Raw genomic sequence first — 18,041 nt, 5'->3', positions numbered from 1 at the left:
GAATGTCAGAATAGGAAAGAAAGGTGATTTAAGCCATTTTGAGCATGACATGGTTGTTGGTGCCAGACTGGCCGGTCTGAGTATTTCACAATCTGCTCAGTTACTGGAATTTTCTTGCACAACCATTTCTAGGGTTTACAAAGAATGGTGTGAAAAGGAAAAAACATCCAGTATGCAGCAGTCCTGTGGGCAAAAATGCCTTGTTGATGTTAGAGGTCAGAGGAGAATGGGCCAAATGATTCAAGCTAATAGAAGAGCAACTTTGACTGAAATAACCACTCGTTACAACCGAGTTATGCAGCAAAACAACCTGGATGATACTCCCCATAATTACAGTTTAATGGAACAGTATCAAGACTCATATTCTGACTAGAATTGAGTATGACGATGTCAGGCTAGTAGTAAAAATGATTGTTTCCCATATTACCGCTTGAACTGAGTTGGGTACAGAGATCTGTCATGCCACATTAAAGAGCCCCAAAACATCACTGTATTGTTGAATTAAAAAAAAAAATCTGATGGCAATTTACGTTTTTCTTCATTTTGGTGCATCGTTAATTCTCAATCTTTATGGCCTGATATGGCATTCCAGATTGCATTGCATTTTACAGTCTTCTGTAGTGACTCTTTTTGTAAAAAGAGAAGATGGGAAAGCTGAGCAGTTTGCTGCAGTAAACTCTGCTGTCCTGTGAGAGACAGTTAAGTGTGCTGTCTGCTGACTTGTCCATATAAGCCCTGGCTCTATTTATGGATGTGTTATTGTGGTGAGTGCGATGTAATTGGGCTACATCATCACTCTCGCAGGGCCTCGTTTCATCAAACCGACCCGCTGTTGCTACTAACAGCAATGAAAATACAGTGCAAATCCAACGTTTTTCTTGAAACGTTTCCTTGCTATAATAAAGATTTTTGGGATGGGCAAAACTCACTGATCTTTTGTCTGAACAACAAGTTTAACTTATTTGTCTTAAGAAAGCTACGTGTTCACTGGAGGACATGTTCTTGTGTTCCAAAACAGCTGGACGGAGCATGCTGTTCCACACGTAGGCTCTCGTCGGGCTCCCGTCGGTGGCAGTTTGCTCGATTCAGCATGTTGAATCGGTGTCTGGGCCATTGGTGAGAGTAGGAATTGGATTGATTGGATGTTCAGTTTAGCGAATGAGTCAGTGCATGAGAATTCAAGCGAAAATTATGAAAGGGAGCGAGTAAGTTGAGACGGAACAGGCAGAAGGCTGATCTAATGTTATGCTATCCTATTAGAGTATTTAAAATGTGAATATTTTCATAACATAAGCCACTTAAAAGGAATTAAGTTAACTGACATTTAAAATGGTAAGCAAACGCTGCTTTGTTTACATTTCATGTATCTGCGTATATCCTTGTTTCAGTTTCTCCTTTTGTATATCAAATATAGACTATTGATACCTGCTGATATAGACAGTTTATTCCTTACACACAGGCGCAGAATGCATGTGCTAGTTTGCTGTCGCTGTAGTCTGTGCCGTGCATTCAAGTTAAGATTTAGTCCAGACACTGGTGACACGAGGCGACAAAACTGTCGGTTTTTAACGCAGCTTGTTCTTTGATGTCGTGGTGTGTCCCTGGCTTTACAGTACGTGCACTTGCATGTATTTACCGTGTACTTGCCTAAGAAAGTACTGGTTAATATAAGGTAACTACATGTTAAGGTTACGTTTAGGTGTAGGTTCATGGTTTGTGTATAGTTATTACGCAGTTGTGATTGGCGTTACATTTATAGAGATCGCTAATGTGTCGTCATCATGGCGTATTCTCAGTGGTGAGTGCAAAGCATTTTGGGAATCCGCGGCACAAACGGGCGCCAGAGTCCTTATTTGAATGGAGGTAAGAACGCAATGTTTAAGATGCCATCTACCTGCTGTGTTATAAACGGCAATAGGGATTCTCACGATAGAAGTGGCATAAAGCTTAAGAACGGGATATCCTTTTATCGTTTTCCATCGAGGAAAATAATAGTACAACTAAGACACTTTTCAGAGGTGACAAAAAGACGACGAATGGCATGGATAGCAAAAGTAAGGAGGCCCAAGATTACCTTCATAATAAAGTAATACAACCAATAAAACAGTTGATTTTCTTTTTTTATCTAAGTGTAATTTAAAAATAAACAGATTAGAGCGTTTGAGGACAAGAAAAGATAACCAATGCAATATGATGACTGTCCAAAAGATGGCATTAACAGTACATTGTACATTAAATGGAGTTGGATACATTTTATTGATATAGATCTCATGTTTAATTCTTGCATCTAAACACAATATAGCGTTAGTGCCAAGATTTTTCATAAGGCATAGAATAAAGGCATAGATTCGCAAACTTTGCTTACAATCCCTAATGGTCTAATTGTCCTTTAAGTTTGTCAGAAGTTCTCGTTTCTAATCTGCCCTCGTAATTTTTTTTTCCTCATCAAAACTGAATATCATCACGTTGTACATCGAGCATGGACAATTTTTGTGCATTTTGTTTCCTGATTTCAACAGAACAAATAGAAAATCTCTGCAACGACGTTAAGTGTTAGATTACGAGCCACAAGAGAAATCCGCGCCACTGAAAACAGTGGCAACAAGTGGGAGATCGCCTCTTATTTAAAGGTCCTGTTCTTCAAACTTTAGTTAGTGTGAAATGTTGCTGTTAGAGCATAAATAATACCTGTAAAATTATAAAGCTCAAAGTTCAATGCCAAGCGAAATATTTTATTTAACAGAAGTTCCCTTTCAAAGCCTACAGCGAACGGCACTTCCTTCTGTAATGACGTCACTAGAACCGTTTGTTGACTAACCCTCCGCCCACAAGAACACGCAAAATAGGGGGCATGGTCTTGTTGCTCTCCCACGTGGAGAAGAGCGCGCATTCAGCGCTTGCATCTCCCCATTATAGTAAGAGGCGGGACCTTTCCGGGCAAAGTGCGCTAAGCTGCTGTCCAATCACAACACGGGAAGTGCTGGCCCAATCAGAGCTCGTTACGTGTTTCTGAAGGAGGGACTTCATAGAACAAGGAAATCATCAGGTCGTTTTTAGGACAGAGGAAACAGCGGTGTTCAGATAAGTAAATAATGTGAAAAATACTGGGGTTTTTTACACGCAAAACATGAACTCATGTTATATTGCACACTGTAAACATAATCAAAGCTTCGAAAACATGCGAAGAACGGGACCTTTAACAAACAAATGAAATGATGCTCTTCTAGTTAACCAGAGATGTTTGGTTTGTATTAGTAGCTGCATTTTGTATGATTATATTTAGTTTTTCGCTCTAATTTTTAATTATTTTCATGCCAGAACACTAGCCTCTATGCCAGGCCATGTAAACTGGCTAAACATACCCATAAATCTTTGCGTCCTGATGATGTTGCTGCCCAGTTGTATTGTACATTTATTGTGTTACATTATTATTATATAAGACGAAGAACAGCAAACATTTGATGATGAAAAGACTTTTGGAGCACCCAGAATGTGCTGTGCTTTAATAAAATACTCATAAGTAATTACAGACTCCCACGACACATGATTTTGCAGTTAGTTGAGGAATTGCGACCAACATTACAGAAGCCAACGAGCCGACACACAGCATAACCGGTCATTCTTCAAGTGACTAATGCCTTTTTTTTCTATTTCTTTTTTTGTTGTTGAAAAATGTGTAAAAAGCTTCTCAATTTTAATTTCTACCGTGCTGAAGTTAAAAGCACGCTGTTGTTTCTCCATTTTGATTTTAGGTTTAAGTTACCTCAGAAGCAGTTTGCGCATTGTTGGTTGCTTGGTAACAGACCTGACAGTTAATTACCCAACTCAATGGAGCGTTTTCATATTTCCTAACTACAGATAAATGTGATTTTGTAAGATAGGATAAGAATCCTAAATCAAGTTAAGATTTGCTTCTATAATGCAAAATTGTGAAAATTTCTTAAGTTAAGAACTACGATAGAAAGTTAATGTAATATGCCCCAGGACTGTAAAATTAAGTGCTGCCAAAAATATATCTTTAAAATAACTGATACGGTACTGATATAGTGCGCGTCCCTAATATTAATTTTGCGCACCACCAAAAATGTGATTTCATGCTGAAATAAGCACAAAAATAAAAAAAAACAGTACACATTGCATTGCTATAACTGAAGACATCACTAATTGGCTGCTACCTAAACTAGTTGACAGTAGTGCCTGATCCCAAATATTTTCTAAAATTAAGTGTGCTTATTTCTACTGCCAAGCAGTGGAGTTGATTGTCATGAGATATTCATCTGTTTTGGGTTATTGCATTTAAAAACAGAAATACTTCGATTCTAAAATACGCATAAAAATGTATACTAAGTTGAGGTGCACAATGTTTTTTTTGTTTTTTTTTGTTAATAAGAAGATGTGCATAAACTATGACAGAAAGACTTAAATTTACAGAATAAATGCCTTGATGTGCAACAATAAACTTTGCCTAAACGGATGACATGACTGGATAACTGGACTAACCCGAGCATCAGTAACGTGAGTGTTTCGTCTGCATGCTCTAAGGCACAAGTCATTTGATGTATGAAAAATTAGCACCAGTGGCTTCTTTTTTATTATAGTTTACAGATCATTTGTGCCAATTTCCCAGAAAGTAGCAATTTATTCTCTTGAACACATGGGATGGAAACAGTGCTTTATTCAAAAAAAAAATTGTGATATTCCAATTTGGTTAAATTCAGAACTTTGGATGGCAACAACTATAGAAAGTGCATGTTTCTTCATTGAAGATGTGTAGTGATTGAACAGTGCTGCGGTTTTCTGAGAGCAAGGCTGTAATTTGTTTGTGTCTTTCTCAGCTCTTCCAAATTTTTAAGAGCTTTTGTGGATTCATTTAATTGTCAGGGCGGATTCACCAGCACATTCTGCCCCTTTATTTTCTCATACACTTTGATCAAATTACTTTAACTAGACATCTATATAATCTACGAAGACTTCTCAAGTTTTCTTTTGTATATTCTTCACACGTTTAATGTACTTTGGATTGTTTTTCAGCTCTGACCCTGTGGTTTTCTGTTCACATATTCCTTTTTATTGCTTTGTACTCTATCCCACCCTTTTATTGCCTCACATTTATATACTCTTGCACTCTTTCCAACACTACATCTGATTTCATGGCTGATTCACCCTTTATCATTCTCCTCTCCTAAACCACATCCTTTCCAACCTCTTCTACACCCCACATTCATCTCGTCTCATCTTTTCCCCCCATAATTTCTCTCTCCCATATTGTCTCTCGTTTGTTGTCCATAGAGGCTGTTAGAGAAACAGACGAGTTTTGACAGGCAGCTGGGCTCTTTGACCGATATGCTGTCAGAGATGGAGACTAGTGGACCTTTCAACCCAAAGGTAAATGCACAAACTTTAACCTCTGACATTCTAATCTTGACCTTCAAGAGTCAGTTTATTTCCCTTGAATTTCCCTCGAATGGAATAGTTCATCCCAAATTTTGAATTCTGTCAATATTTACTTGACCTAATGCCATTCCAAGGCTTACTTTCTGTAGATCACAAAAAGGAGATGTTTTGATTAATGCTGCTCTTTTTTACATAGAGGTCTACAGATATGGAATTTTTGATGGCAGATGCCAATGTTTTAGGATTTTTTAGGGTTGCCATTGACCAATACAAAGCTGTAAAGATATATATTTTTTTATATATAATATCACACTAAAAATAGTAAATAACACTGCGATATTATTTATATTTATTTTACATAGTATTTACTAAATTAAGAATAAATAATTTGAAAATGAATCAATTTGAAAACTAATAATTTGAACTTGATGCAGTCATCCTCCTTGATGCTGTAATCCTATTATAGTATTATTTTTTTTAAAAATAAAGCAATTATTAAATAAGGGAGAATTTGTGTTTTTTATGAACCACTAATCTTTGGGTGAATTAAGCCTTAAACTAAATATTTTGTTTCCATGACTAATAATAACTGTATAATAAGGAACAAATATTTTTCACAATCTTAATCTTGCGACATTCTGATGCCACAATTTAGAGATTTTGTAAGTTCCATTTCCCCATCTGATGTGTGACATATTTCTGTATTTGTCTGTTTGTTTGCTCAGTTGCCTAGCCAGTTTTCATCAGCAGCAGCACCAAAGCCAGTAGCACCACCACCAACCGCCCCTAAGCCTGCCCTCTCCTTTTTGCCCCCTCCTGAGCTGCAGGATCGTCCTCCCCCTGCCCCTTGGGCTGAGGAGCTACGTGCCCGAACACGACCAGCCAATCAGAGCACAGCCTCTGCCACTGCTCCTGTACAGTCATTGGCTAAAGGTCCAGCTGTTGCTGCAAAAAGCAACTTCCCTCCCAGTCAGCTGAATTCAAATTTTGGTTCCAAAACAGTTAGTGCTGCACCTTCTGGAGGCGCGAGAGGATTTAACCATGCCGTTAAAACCCCTGCCCAAAGCTCTTTCCCACCACCTCCTCCTGCCGCTCCTCCAGCCCCTGTTGCTCCTCCAGTGAATTTTCCCGCCCCCACACCTGCTTTCAATCACTCTGAAACATCTCCCATTGGCAGTCAGCAAAGCTTTGCTCCGCCTTCTCCTGTGGCACCCAAGAAGTCACCCATTGGCAGCCAGCAAAGCTTTGCTCCACCCTCTCATGTTGCACCTAAAAATTCACCCATTGGCACCCAGCAAAGCTTTGCTCCGCCCTCTCATGTTGCACCTAAAAATTCACCCATTGGCACCCAGCAAAGCTTTGCTCCATCCTCTTCTGTTGCACCTAAAAATTCACCCATTGGCACCCAGCAAAGCTTTGCTCCGCCCTCTCCTGCTGCACCTATGAAATCACCCGTCTCATCGTTCAGCAGACCAGCAGGAAACACTGTTCCACCAAAGGTGGGTGTTCCTTAGATTGTAACGTTATGCAGTAATTTAAATAAAGGTACTGGTTAGATAAGATAACAGGGCAAGAACATTTTTTTTTAAATGAATGCTAATAACTTCAGATAAATGTTTATTTCCTGAATTAAGACAGTTTTACAGTTATGGAAAGCTTAAGTGTAAGGCTTTAGTTTGGTAAATGAAATAGTCTTAAATTTTGAGATTTATTCTGAAAAGACACATTAAATTGATCAAATGTGACATTAAATAAATCCAATAAAATTCTATTAAAAAATTATTGAAATGGATTTCCACAAAAAAATCAAGCATCAATATTAGTCATTTCTAAAGGATCATCTGATACTAAAGACTGAAGTAATAATGCTGAAAATTCAGCTTTGCTATCACCGAAATAAATTGCATTTTAATATATTATTGTAATATTATTAAAATAGAAAAGTTATTATTAAATTGTTATTATTAGTTATTATTAAATTGTATTCATATTTCACAATATTGCTGGTTTTAATGTATTTGTTTACTGAATATTCTGCTTGGTGAGGATAAAAGACTTCTTTCAAAAACATTTTAAAAATATTACTTAAATAATATTACTGATATTATTTAAAACCGACCCATAACTTTTGAATAGCATTAAGTTATAGGATAAATAAAAATAAAGCACGCAAATGGATTATATTGAAGTATAGTGTTAAAGCTTAGGTTTTAGTTTTTGCATATGCATATATTCTGCATAAATGGAATCGACAATAATAAATCAAAATAAATGCAACATTTATCTATGTGCAGTAAAGGTAACTGTAGATGTAAGAAAAGACCAGTCACATTTCAGTATGCAAATGGTTGTCGGAAAAAAGCCAATTGCTGTTAATTTGCAAATACTACAGTCATGGTGATTGGCTAAATTTTGAATTCTAAACATTTATCAGTGTAAATCAATGGAAGATGTTAACATTGCTTAAAATGTATAAAGTTGACACACAAAAAAAGTCATTTCTAAAAAAATGGCAAACATTTGCTGTTGTTTTCAGGTGTCTGGTTCTGGTGGAGCTCCTCTCACTATGAGGGAAGTAGAAGAGCTGGAGAAAATGACTAAGGACTTTATCAAAGACATGGACAAACATCCTCCTGTAATCACCTCTCCAGCTTCAGGTACACACCTTGTGGATCACCTCACCTTGTGTACTCACCCACACCCTTAAAGGGATCCCCTGGTGTTGAGACTTGTATGGCTTAATATAGCATAAACAATGTCTCTTACTGAAATATGTTGTAGAAAACCCATGAAAGATCTACATTATTTTAAAAAATCGATTTTATATTTGGACCATGGGTGGCGCCATTTTGTTTGCGTTCTAGGTTGATGAAGTAGAATGGTTGCTCTCGGCAATCAGCTGGCGTTACCCGTAGCTATTTGTACCAAAACGCAACTCGAAAATTGATTCATTGTTAAACAAAACCAATGAATTGCTTTGTATTGTACTTAAAAACACACTCAAACATACATGTGCACACAAACTCACCTACACAAAGTCACAAACAGATCGGCGGGTGGGCACACACACCTGACAGACTGTTCTGTCTCAATCGAGGTGTTGGGCATCCATGACAGGGGCTGAATCCGAAATCGACCCCCTATACCCTGAAATAGGGCATTATTTGAAGGGACGGCCATTTGTAGTGGTGTCCGAAACCAAAGTGGACATGTTCGAGTGCACTCATTCAGTCTCAAGTTGCACCGCAATAACGAGTGTACAGCCGATTTACACACAACAGCTGTCCGAATTCACGCACTCGTTTTCATTCACTCCTTCAAGTTGTATTAGTGAACTAAAGTAGGGAATGTTATTCGTGCCTTAAAAATAAAAGTTTAAAGATTGAGGTTTTAATTCACTGAGCTTGTGCTCAAACTTTAATGCACGAACCAACATCCCATGCATCATCACCAAAACATCCTGCCTCTCTTCCTCATGCCCCCTATCCCATGGTCCTATACCTAGATAGTTCCCTCTGCTGGTCACACTAGGTATTACAGTTAATCTGATTCTACTGCATATCAATCGTCTATCTATGATATCAATACAGGAAATAGTGAATGAGGGTGATGTATGCATGCACGCACGCAGTGTGTGTATCCTCGCCGATCTGTTGGGGTGTGTGTGAGTCTGTGAGAGAGAGAGTTTGTGTGCACATGTATGTTTGAGTGTGTTTTAAGTACAAGTACAAAGCAATTATTTGGTTTTGTTTAACTCTGAAACAATTTTCGAGTTGCGTTGTGGTAAAAATAGCTACGGGTAGCGCCAGCTGATTGCCGAGTGCAACCATTCTACGTCATCAACCTAGAACGCAAACAAAATGGCGCCGCCCATGATCCAAATATAAAATCTATTTTTTTAAATAATGTAGATCTTTCATGGGTTTTCTATTACATATTTCAGTAAGAGACATCATTAATGTTATATTAAGCCATACAAGTCTCAACACCAGGGGATCCCTTTAAGATTTGATCACTCTCTTTCATTTGTTCTAATTTCAGTGATTTCCTGGTTTTGATGTTAATTTAAGCCTCAGTCTCAGTCATCCGTATGGCTCTTGTTTAACGCACGGCAGACAAGCTGCGATAAACATTGACTCGGTAATGGCGCTAGGCTTTTCTTGCTCTTTTTTTTCCGTCTCCCTCTCTCTTTATCTATCTGTGTAGGGTTTTAGCTTGTTTAGCTTCTCTGTCTCAGTTTATTACTTCATTATCAGTGTCTTAAACACCACAGCAGTTCACCTCTTCCGTGTCTGGATCTCTCTGGATGAGTGTTGTAATGATCTCGCTCTGTCTTCGTCAGCACTGAGGTGTTTTTTTTTTTTTTTAGGTTTCTTAGTAGCTTAGATGTTCTTGCAGGTGAAAACTAAAAATACTTTTTGATTAGTTTTTAATTTGATCAACCTACTTTCACATACAACTGAAATAAAGTTTGATTTGTGTATTCATGTCCTGTGTTTCATGGTTTATTTTTAAGTCTGATATATTCTTGGTCATAGATTTGATTTAGTTCTTTATTACCCGGCTTGTTGTTTGCTAAGATGACGGTTCAGCTTTATCACAGTAATAAATTTGAATGGGATTTTTACTTCTATAACCTAACTGTTGCATTCTATATAGAGAATGGCAACAGTTGCTAAGGTAGGATTGATCAGAAATGCTTTTAAGGTGGGGCTGTGCTGTTGAACTGAGGCCCTGTTTACACCTGGTATTAATGCTGTGTTCCAGGCAAGCCATAACCCGTGTTTTTCCAACCTTCTACCCTTGAAAGATCACTGGAACGCCAGTCAAACCCATGACTTCCCACCTGTGAACTCGTACTAGATCCACGTACTCCCAGCTATGTGCTCTGACGTCACGTAGCCTGCGAAACAACAATGGCAACCCCTACGGATATACAAATAAAATAAAAGATATAAAAGCTTCTCTTGCCTTATGCACCATTTTTTATCCTCTGTTTCCCTCCAATAAGCAAGGAGTAAGCACCTTTAGCTAAGGAACATAAGCCTTGTACGGTCCAACATGCTTCGTTTACATCTAGCTACCACAATTCCTTTACGCTCAGACAGTTTGGCATGACTTCGCCTGGAATGCTACAAAGTCGCAAGTCGTGGTTTAAAGCTGTAATTACGAGCTCAAGAGCCTGCCTGGAACGCAGCATTAGATACATTTTGGCCAATCGGATCACAAGTGGACGACACTAAGTACCAGTAAAAATGGGTCTAAAACATTTTGAGCTTATCCACTATCCGCAATTTCCAGTGGTAGTCGAAAACGCATTTGACCAGATTGCTTTCGTAGTGTAAACTCTCCGCAGAAGACCACTGACATTATGGGAGGCGTGCTTGCCATATGGGATTTAAAATTTGTTGGCGGGAGACCCAATTTTGGTTTGAAGATGAAAAACGTACCAAGCACTATGTTTGGAGTGATCTTGCGACTGTCAGAGCAAGACCATTTCCGTCGTCTCCAGGTGCGTTCATATGTAAATTGCACTAGCTTGTTTTGTCCATTAGATCGAAAGATCTGGTAAAAAGTCCATACATTTACCCACCCCCTAGACTTTCCCCTTGAAGAAATCAGGACCGAAGTGGTTGAAAGTGGTAGCCTGACGTTGTCATACTCAATTCTAGTCAGAATATGAGTCTGATACTGCTCCATTGGGCTGTAATTATGAGGCGTGTTTTAACCGAACCAGGAAAGACCTCAATTGGATAGACCTACAACCAATAAGAGCGACGGAGCGACGCATAGTTGTCAAATGTCAACAGAACTCAACTGCACTGTGTTGCCAAGTCCCTTTGATGATGTGGATGATTACATTACTGTTTATCATCTGTCCATCATCGTCTAAAGCCCACCCTGACAATTTCATTGGTTCGAACAGTTTCTGTTTGGACATAATTACCCCTATATTGATCAAGTCCAGACTGAACTGCTGGAGCTTAAATGTTGTGGGCGGGGCTAAGTTCGGCTGGCATCCAGGCTATGAAAGTGGATAAAAGAGATGAATTTAAAATACCAGGTGTAAACAGTAATGTGTCTCCCTCATCTACTTGTGATCTAATCGACCAAAACGCATCTTAATACCAAGTGTAAACAGGGCCTGAGACCTCTAGAGTACGCTACTTTAGTACAACCTCTTCAGTCACCCACTTATCGCCCTGGAGACTAATCTCTGTTTGCTGCAAAATGAACTTTTCTTTACCACATAAATCTCTTGTTTTCCTCAATCTCTATTTTCTTTCCTAATATAAACATATTTTTCCTTTCAGAAGTGTGTGGTAAATGTGGAGAAGCTCTGTCTAGATCTCAGCCAGCAGTAAGAGCGATGGAGAAACTCTTCCACTCCCATTGTTTCTGCTGCATGACCTGTCAGCTCCCCCTGCAGGGCATGCAGTTCTACGACCACGATGGGACGCCTCAGTGTGAGGACTGCTACATGGTGAGACAAACCCGTTTAGACACCTGAAATTTCATATTCCATTTTTATTTTTAATTGACACATTTACCCTTTTTTGTTATCAGACAAATACCATTGTTTTTCCTTAAAGAGTAGCATTTTCTTATTGTTTGTCTTTGGGTTTGATTGTGTCTTTCCAGAAATCTCTGTCTGTGTGTTCCCTCTGTGGGGAGCGGATCAAAGACCGCGTCCTGAAGGCAGTGGGCCAGTGTTTCCATGCCCACTGTTTCCGCTGCACTACCTGCAGCTGCACCCTGGAGGGCGCTCCATTCATCACCGATGACGACAACAACCCCTACTGTGTCAAAGATTACCATCGGTGAGCCATCACACTAATCACAGACCAATCAAAGCACTCAGTTATACTGGTATAATTTTTAGCATTTTAACAAATTATCCCACTCAATCAGTTATCAGTGTAATGAACAAAACAGTGATATTTTATATAGGGTTTCTTTAACTAAAGGACACTTTTAACGTTGTAAAATGAAACTTCCAACACAAGTTAAATTGTTTAATTTGGGATTCATTTTGGAATATTAATTGCAGACATTAGTTGCATTTGTCTTGCTAAGGTATTTCTTAGTTAGCTTTTTATGTAACCTAAATACACCCAAATAAATAGTATTTTCATACTTTTTTTTTGTAATTGAATTACAGCATTAGAAAATTTTGCCCACAAGCAATTTTATTTAACATGCTTGTCCCATATTTATAAAGTTTAAAAATATTTATAAAACTACTACTGCGAAAACATTACCGGGGCAAAATTGTTTATTGTAATAGACTCCACAACTTGGGCATGGTTGTAATTTGTATAAAAAGTTTATAAATAATTCCTGCACAATGTATATTGAAACCGTTTTATTATTTCACGTTGCTCATGGGTTTTAATCGTCATGTTTTTGTGATGAATTTTTAATTTTAAGAGTCAAAAGTCTGGCTAGAACAAGAGAAAAAACTAAAATTATACACAATAAATAAAAAATAAATGTATTGTAAAAACAATTGTCATAGAGCAAAAAAAAGTTTAATAGTAATTTAACAGTATCTTATATTATAATATAAACTAACACTTGAAACATGAATGTTATTAGTCTTAGGCCACATCTACACGAAGAGCTTTCCCAATCCAATCTTTCCCCCCCCCCCTGGTCTCAAGAAATATCTGCACGCACACGAAACCCCTGAAACCGACTCAAAACGATGTAGTATACATGCCAGGCCAGTGTGTGACGCTGTATTTTTTTTTTTTTTTTTAATTACTATTATTATCTTTACGACTGTTTTAACTATGCTTGTTTTTAATTTTTTATTCGTCCATATGATATTCTTTTTTTTCTCATGCATTTGTTACCACTGTTTTAATTAATTTCTATGTAAAGCACTTTGAATTGCCATTGGGTATGAAATGTGCTATACAAATAAACTTGCCTTGCCTTGCCTTGCCTAATTCTGCCACAGAAATACTAGTGAGGGGATGTTCGGTTCTTTTCAGTTCGGACAGTTCGTTTTAATGAACCGGTTAAAAAAAAACAGATCACCGGTTCTTTTAAGTCCTTACATAATGACGCCATTTCTATTATACCGGCGGATGAAAATACATTCAAACATATTCATATAAAGTATTTGTAATCAAAACTTAGTATAGTAATAATTATTATTGACATCATCATCATCTTGGATACGTTTTTTCATTTATGTTTTGCAACAGCACTCAATACAGCCACAGTCGTGCAAACACTGATGTTTTACAGATTAAATAAACTTACATTGACATAACATACTTACACAAATCCTTAGTTTACCTGTGCTCATATTATCAGCATCAGTTGTCCCACTCCGAGAGAAACAGTTCTCAGAATCGAACATGTCCAAACGATCGAACGTGTCCGATAGAAACGGTTCTCGATTCTGTACTGGTGATCCGAGAACCGTTGCAACCCGTTCCTGACTCGAGAACCGCTGTAGCTGTGTGTGTGTGCTGAGCTGCGAACTGTTTCAAGCTGAATATGTAGTCTATATCAAACCTACTGTTTTGATTACATTTTAAAATGTGTATCGACTTAGAAATTAAATAAGAAAAAAAGCTGTTCCTGAAAATATCATGCATTATTGATAAAACAATTATAAATGTTTAGTTTGAACGTTTTACAATCCATTGTTTCCAAACTTTAAAATAATACAGATATAAGACAGCTTTGTGATGATGTTTTCAAACGTGATGATCAGATCTCTCAGCAAAACATGTCTTAGTTCAGCTAATGGTTGGAGTTACAACATATAATTCAAGATATTAGTTTATTTCTATTCAGAGGGACTGTCACTCATCAGTGATTAACTATAGTAACTTGTGGGATCATCGCTGATTTGAGATGCGAACCGTTTAGAACGATTCAGTCCGATTTGGTGAACTGGTTCAACCGGTTAACTAAAAAGATCCGGTTAAAAAGAACTATTTGTTCGCGAACCGGCCTTCACCAAGAAATACACTAAAAACGGAGAAGAGTTGTGGCTAGAAGGGGTAAAGCAATTGTAGGAAGTGAGGCAAAATCTCACGAAAAAATAATAATAAATAAATTGTGTTTAGTTAATGCCTATACCTACCACAAACCTAAACCTACCCTTACAATAATACAAATACAGTGATTAAATGACGCAATATTGATGTGCGCATGCCCAGTGCCCGTAGCTGTATCCCTTCTAGTTTTTACCGTGTGGGACGTAGTGTGATGACATCACCGTTTTTCAAAATATACGGATTGGCTGTAAACACGAGAAAGGAAGGTTGTCGTTTTCAGATTTATCCACTCTGGGACCCGGTTTTAAAAAATATATATCGGTTTCAGGGTCCTAAAATGCAGGATCCATGTGGACGAAACTCTGATGCGTTACAAAATGTTTATGTATACATTCAAACGCGTCGCCGTCTGGACTAAGTCAAAGCAATAGTTCAACCGAAAAAAACAAATACAGTCATTACTCACCGTCAAGTTGTTCCAACATTACCAAACAGTTGATGGACCCCATTTACTTCTATAGTATGGAAAAATATGCTATGGAAGTCAATGGGGCTCGTCAACTGTTGAGCAGAAGAAAGAAATTCATGCAGGTTTAGAACAACTTGAGAGTGAGCAAGGATGATAGAATTTTCATTTTTGGGTGAACTATCCCTTTAATGTTAATTTTGACATTTACTGATACAGTATTAAAATTAAAAGCTGTTAATGCACAGTTAAGTACTGTATTTTTATTAACAAAGATAAAAAAATACTGTAACAAATGTATTGATCATTGTTCATTAATACTTTAAAGGAACTGTATGTATTTCAATTAATCATAAAATGACCCTGATATGTCATTAGACATTAAGAAATCATGTTAATTTCAAACACTTATATCACTGACAACAGCAGTCCGGCCAGAATATTGTAAATTAAAAGTTTTTGTTGCAGCCCTCAGCTGATGTTAACATGTTGTGTTTTGGCCTGAAGCTCCGCCCTCCACCTATCGACCAATCATGAAGTCAGTAGTGTTTCGGCATCCGGGTTGCCAGATCTGCTCTAGTTACCACAGCTCCAGCTACAAACGTTCCTGCTGGATCTGCAGCCTATCTGGCAACCTCGAGTCAGGGGGGAGGGGGAGAGGGGATAGTGATTGCAGTACCAGTTTTGGCCACAATCTTACATACACTTCCTTTAACTAATGTTAAACCTTATTGTAAAGTGTTACCGAAATGTTTTATCTAAACCTCTCTCCTCCTTTTTCTGTTTCTCAGCCGTTTCTCTCCACTTTGCGTGAGCTGCAATGAGCCGATTGTTCCCGACCCTGGAAGTGAAGAGACCATCAGGGTTGTCGCTTTAGAGAAGAACTTTCACCTGAAGTGCTACCGATGTGAGGTAAGAAGACTCTTCCTTTTGTTATGTTTACCTATTTGTTCTAGCCTCAAATTAAGAGATGTTTTAAAATAAGAAATTGCTCTTTCATTGCAGGATTGTGCTCGTCACCTGTCCATCGAGGCAGACGCTGATGGCTGCTACCCATTGGATGGCAGAATTCTGTGCATGAAATGCCACACCCAACGTGCCAAGCAGGCCAAACAGTGATTGGTGGAAACGTACACACACCTTAACCGAATTTAAGACGTATAATTGGTTCAGCTTTGAAAATGTACGTGTTCTAATTCCCTCTTCCGTTTTACATTCTCATTTTCTTCATATTTGCTCAATGTCAGTTTAGCCTTTTCTCGACAAAGCTCTGCTGCTTTTTCTGAATGGCCTTATCCAGAGCCCTTCTGCTAGGACCTGATGTGTGCGAGCACAATGTTAGTGCCTCCATGTTGAATGTTACATACAACAATTTTTACCCGTATACTGTTTGATATGTAAAGTGTCAGAGTAGTGATTTTAGGACATTTATTACTGTAGTGGCTGATTCTGTGCAGAGGTAATGTACTGCACTTCCGTTTGAACTGCACAGCTGTACAACTCCCAGCATGCCTTTAAAAAAAAAACATCCATAAATTGTACCACAGCTGACTACTGAGGCAAGATGTATAGTTTGTATATCCACAGTCATCCATGCACTTTCAATAAGGCTTTTCTGAAACATACATTGTAGTTGATGTGAAGGGCTCTTTGTGAAATTGTAGTCACAACAAATGTAAAATAAGCAAAAAACTAAAGCAAGTAGAGATGCGATTTGTCATGCATGCTTCACTTATAGAACTGTTTACCTCCAAATGAACAAATATTTTAAAAAGCACATTTGTTTTGTCCTAAAACATGTCGAACAAAACCTGATTGTTAAGTTAGCATCGATTATCATGCCAGTATCAGTTCACTTGCTTTCATTCCATATATTGCCGGATGTATTTAGCATCTGAACAATTAAATCGGTTTGCAATTAAGTATTTCCAAAGAAATGCACATCGATCACTGAGCCTCTTGTAATATTTACGTAGACATACTGTAATAAGTCTATGACATTGTAGCTGAAGCTTTTTCTTTTAAAACATCTGGATCATGGATGAGAGAGTATTATCTGCACAAAATCTTTAACTAGAGCCTTCTGGTTATATACAGTAAGATTTACCATCAAAAAACTGTAGAATTCATCAGTGTTACTGTAGACAAACTAACAGGATTATGAACAAACTGAACTCTTAAATGTTTTTCATTAATATAACATTTTTAACAGCAATTAATGCACAGAATTCTATCTTTTCCCACATTGCCATTTTAGTTCATTTGTTTTGTTGTTTACAATAGCAACTACTTTCTAGCGAAGACCAGTCGTTTTGGCTTTAAGATAGCGCTGATATCAAATTACATCTGTTTTACATAGCTCAGAAACATTCATTTTATTTATCTATGCACACCTCTGTTTCTCTTCTTGGCCTTTTCACTTGATTATGTCCAAGAAATTCTAGTATTTGATCCAGATGAATAAAACAATGGCTCCAAAAAAAAAAAAAAAAAAAAAATACATGACCAAATGTAATGTGTTATGCATGATTTGTTGTTCTTGTTATTACAGTGTTTTATGCGTCATGTTTCACGGTTGCCTCATTTTCATGCTGGTATCTCAATACTGCTGAATTCAGTAAGGCATTATGGACCATTTGGTTTAGCCTCCATGTATTTACCATTTAACATTACTTTTTTTTTTTTTTTGTAAACTCAACATCTAATTTCCTCTCTTAATATGTGAATGTGTGTATGTTTACGGTTGAAAGTATGCCAATGTGTTGTTTTTGCTATCATTGTTTTTCTTCCACATTTGTACTGTATTCTGAACTAATAAAACTATAAAATTGACAAATGTTTTTGTTTAATTTGTCATTGCATTTATTAGAAAATGTTTCCCATCTTTTTCAGTTTCATTTTCATATAGCAATGTGTATTTTTTTTTTTGGTCCATATGTGTTTACGTCTTCGCCATGTGACGCCATCCAAACATGTTCGTTCCCACGCAATGTGTGACGTGCTCTTTTGTGGTTTGGCTCCTCTCACCCCCCCTCAATTCTTATCAGCCCGCTCCAGCTTCACATACGTCACTGATAGTCAAGAGTGTCGACGTATGTTTATGTAAAAATGTGAATATTTATGTATATTAACTATGCCGCTTCCTTCACTGATAAAGC

The 18,041-nt window shown here is 37.6% G+C and overlaps 1 protein-coding gene across 2 annotated transcripts in view; it reads left to right on the top strand.

Annotated features, from left to right (window-relative positions):
• zyx (zyxin) overlaps positions 1-17,713 on the top strand; it is a 43,503-nt gene extending 25,790 nt beyond the window's left edge. For both annotated transcript variants that reach the window (XM_067449116.1, XM_067449115.1), the window contains exons 4-10: positions 5,290-5,385; positions 6,120-6,893; positions 7,931-8,051; positions 11,709-11,878; positions 12,037-12,215; positions 15,675-15,795; positions 15,889-17,713. In XM_067449116.1, coding sequence (XP_067305217.1) covers positions 5,290-5,385; positions 6,120-6,893; positions 7,931-8,051; positions 11,709-11,878; positions 12,037-12,215; positions 15,675-15,795; positions 15,889-16,002 — 1,575 coding nt within the window. In that variant the 3' untranslated portion in view covers positions 16,003-17,713. The remainder of the gene's footprint in view (positions 1-5,289; positions 5,386-6,119; positions 6,894-7,930; positions 8,052-11,708; positions 11,879-12,036; positions 12,216-15,674; positions 15,796-15,888) is intronic.
• Positions 17,714-18,041: the final 328 nt, after the last annotated feature.

Source organism: Pseudorasbora parva, chromosome 7, assembly GCF_024679245.1.
Source record: "Pseudorasbora parva isolate DD20220531a chromosome 7, ASM2467924v1, whole genome shotgun sequence".
Classification (NCBI taxonomy): Eukaryota; Metazoa; Chordata; class Actinopteri; order Cypriniformes; family Gobionidae; genus Pseudorasbora; species Pseudorasbora parva.
The sequence above is the reverse complement of the archived record's forward strand: the minus strand, read 5'-3'. Positions and strand labels throughout refer to the sequence as shown.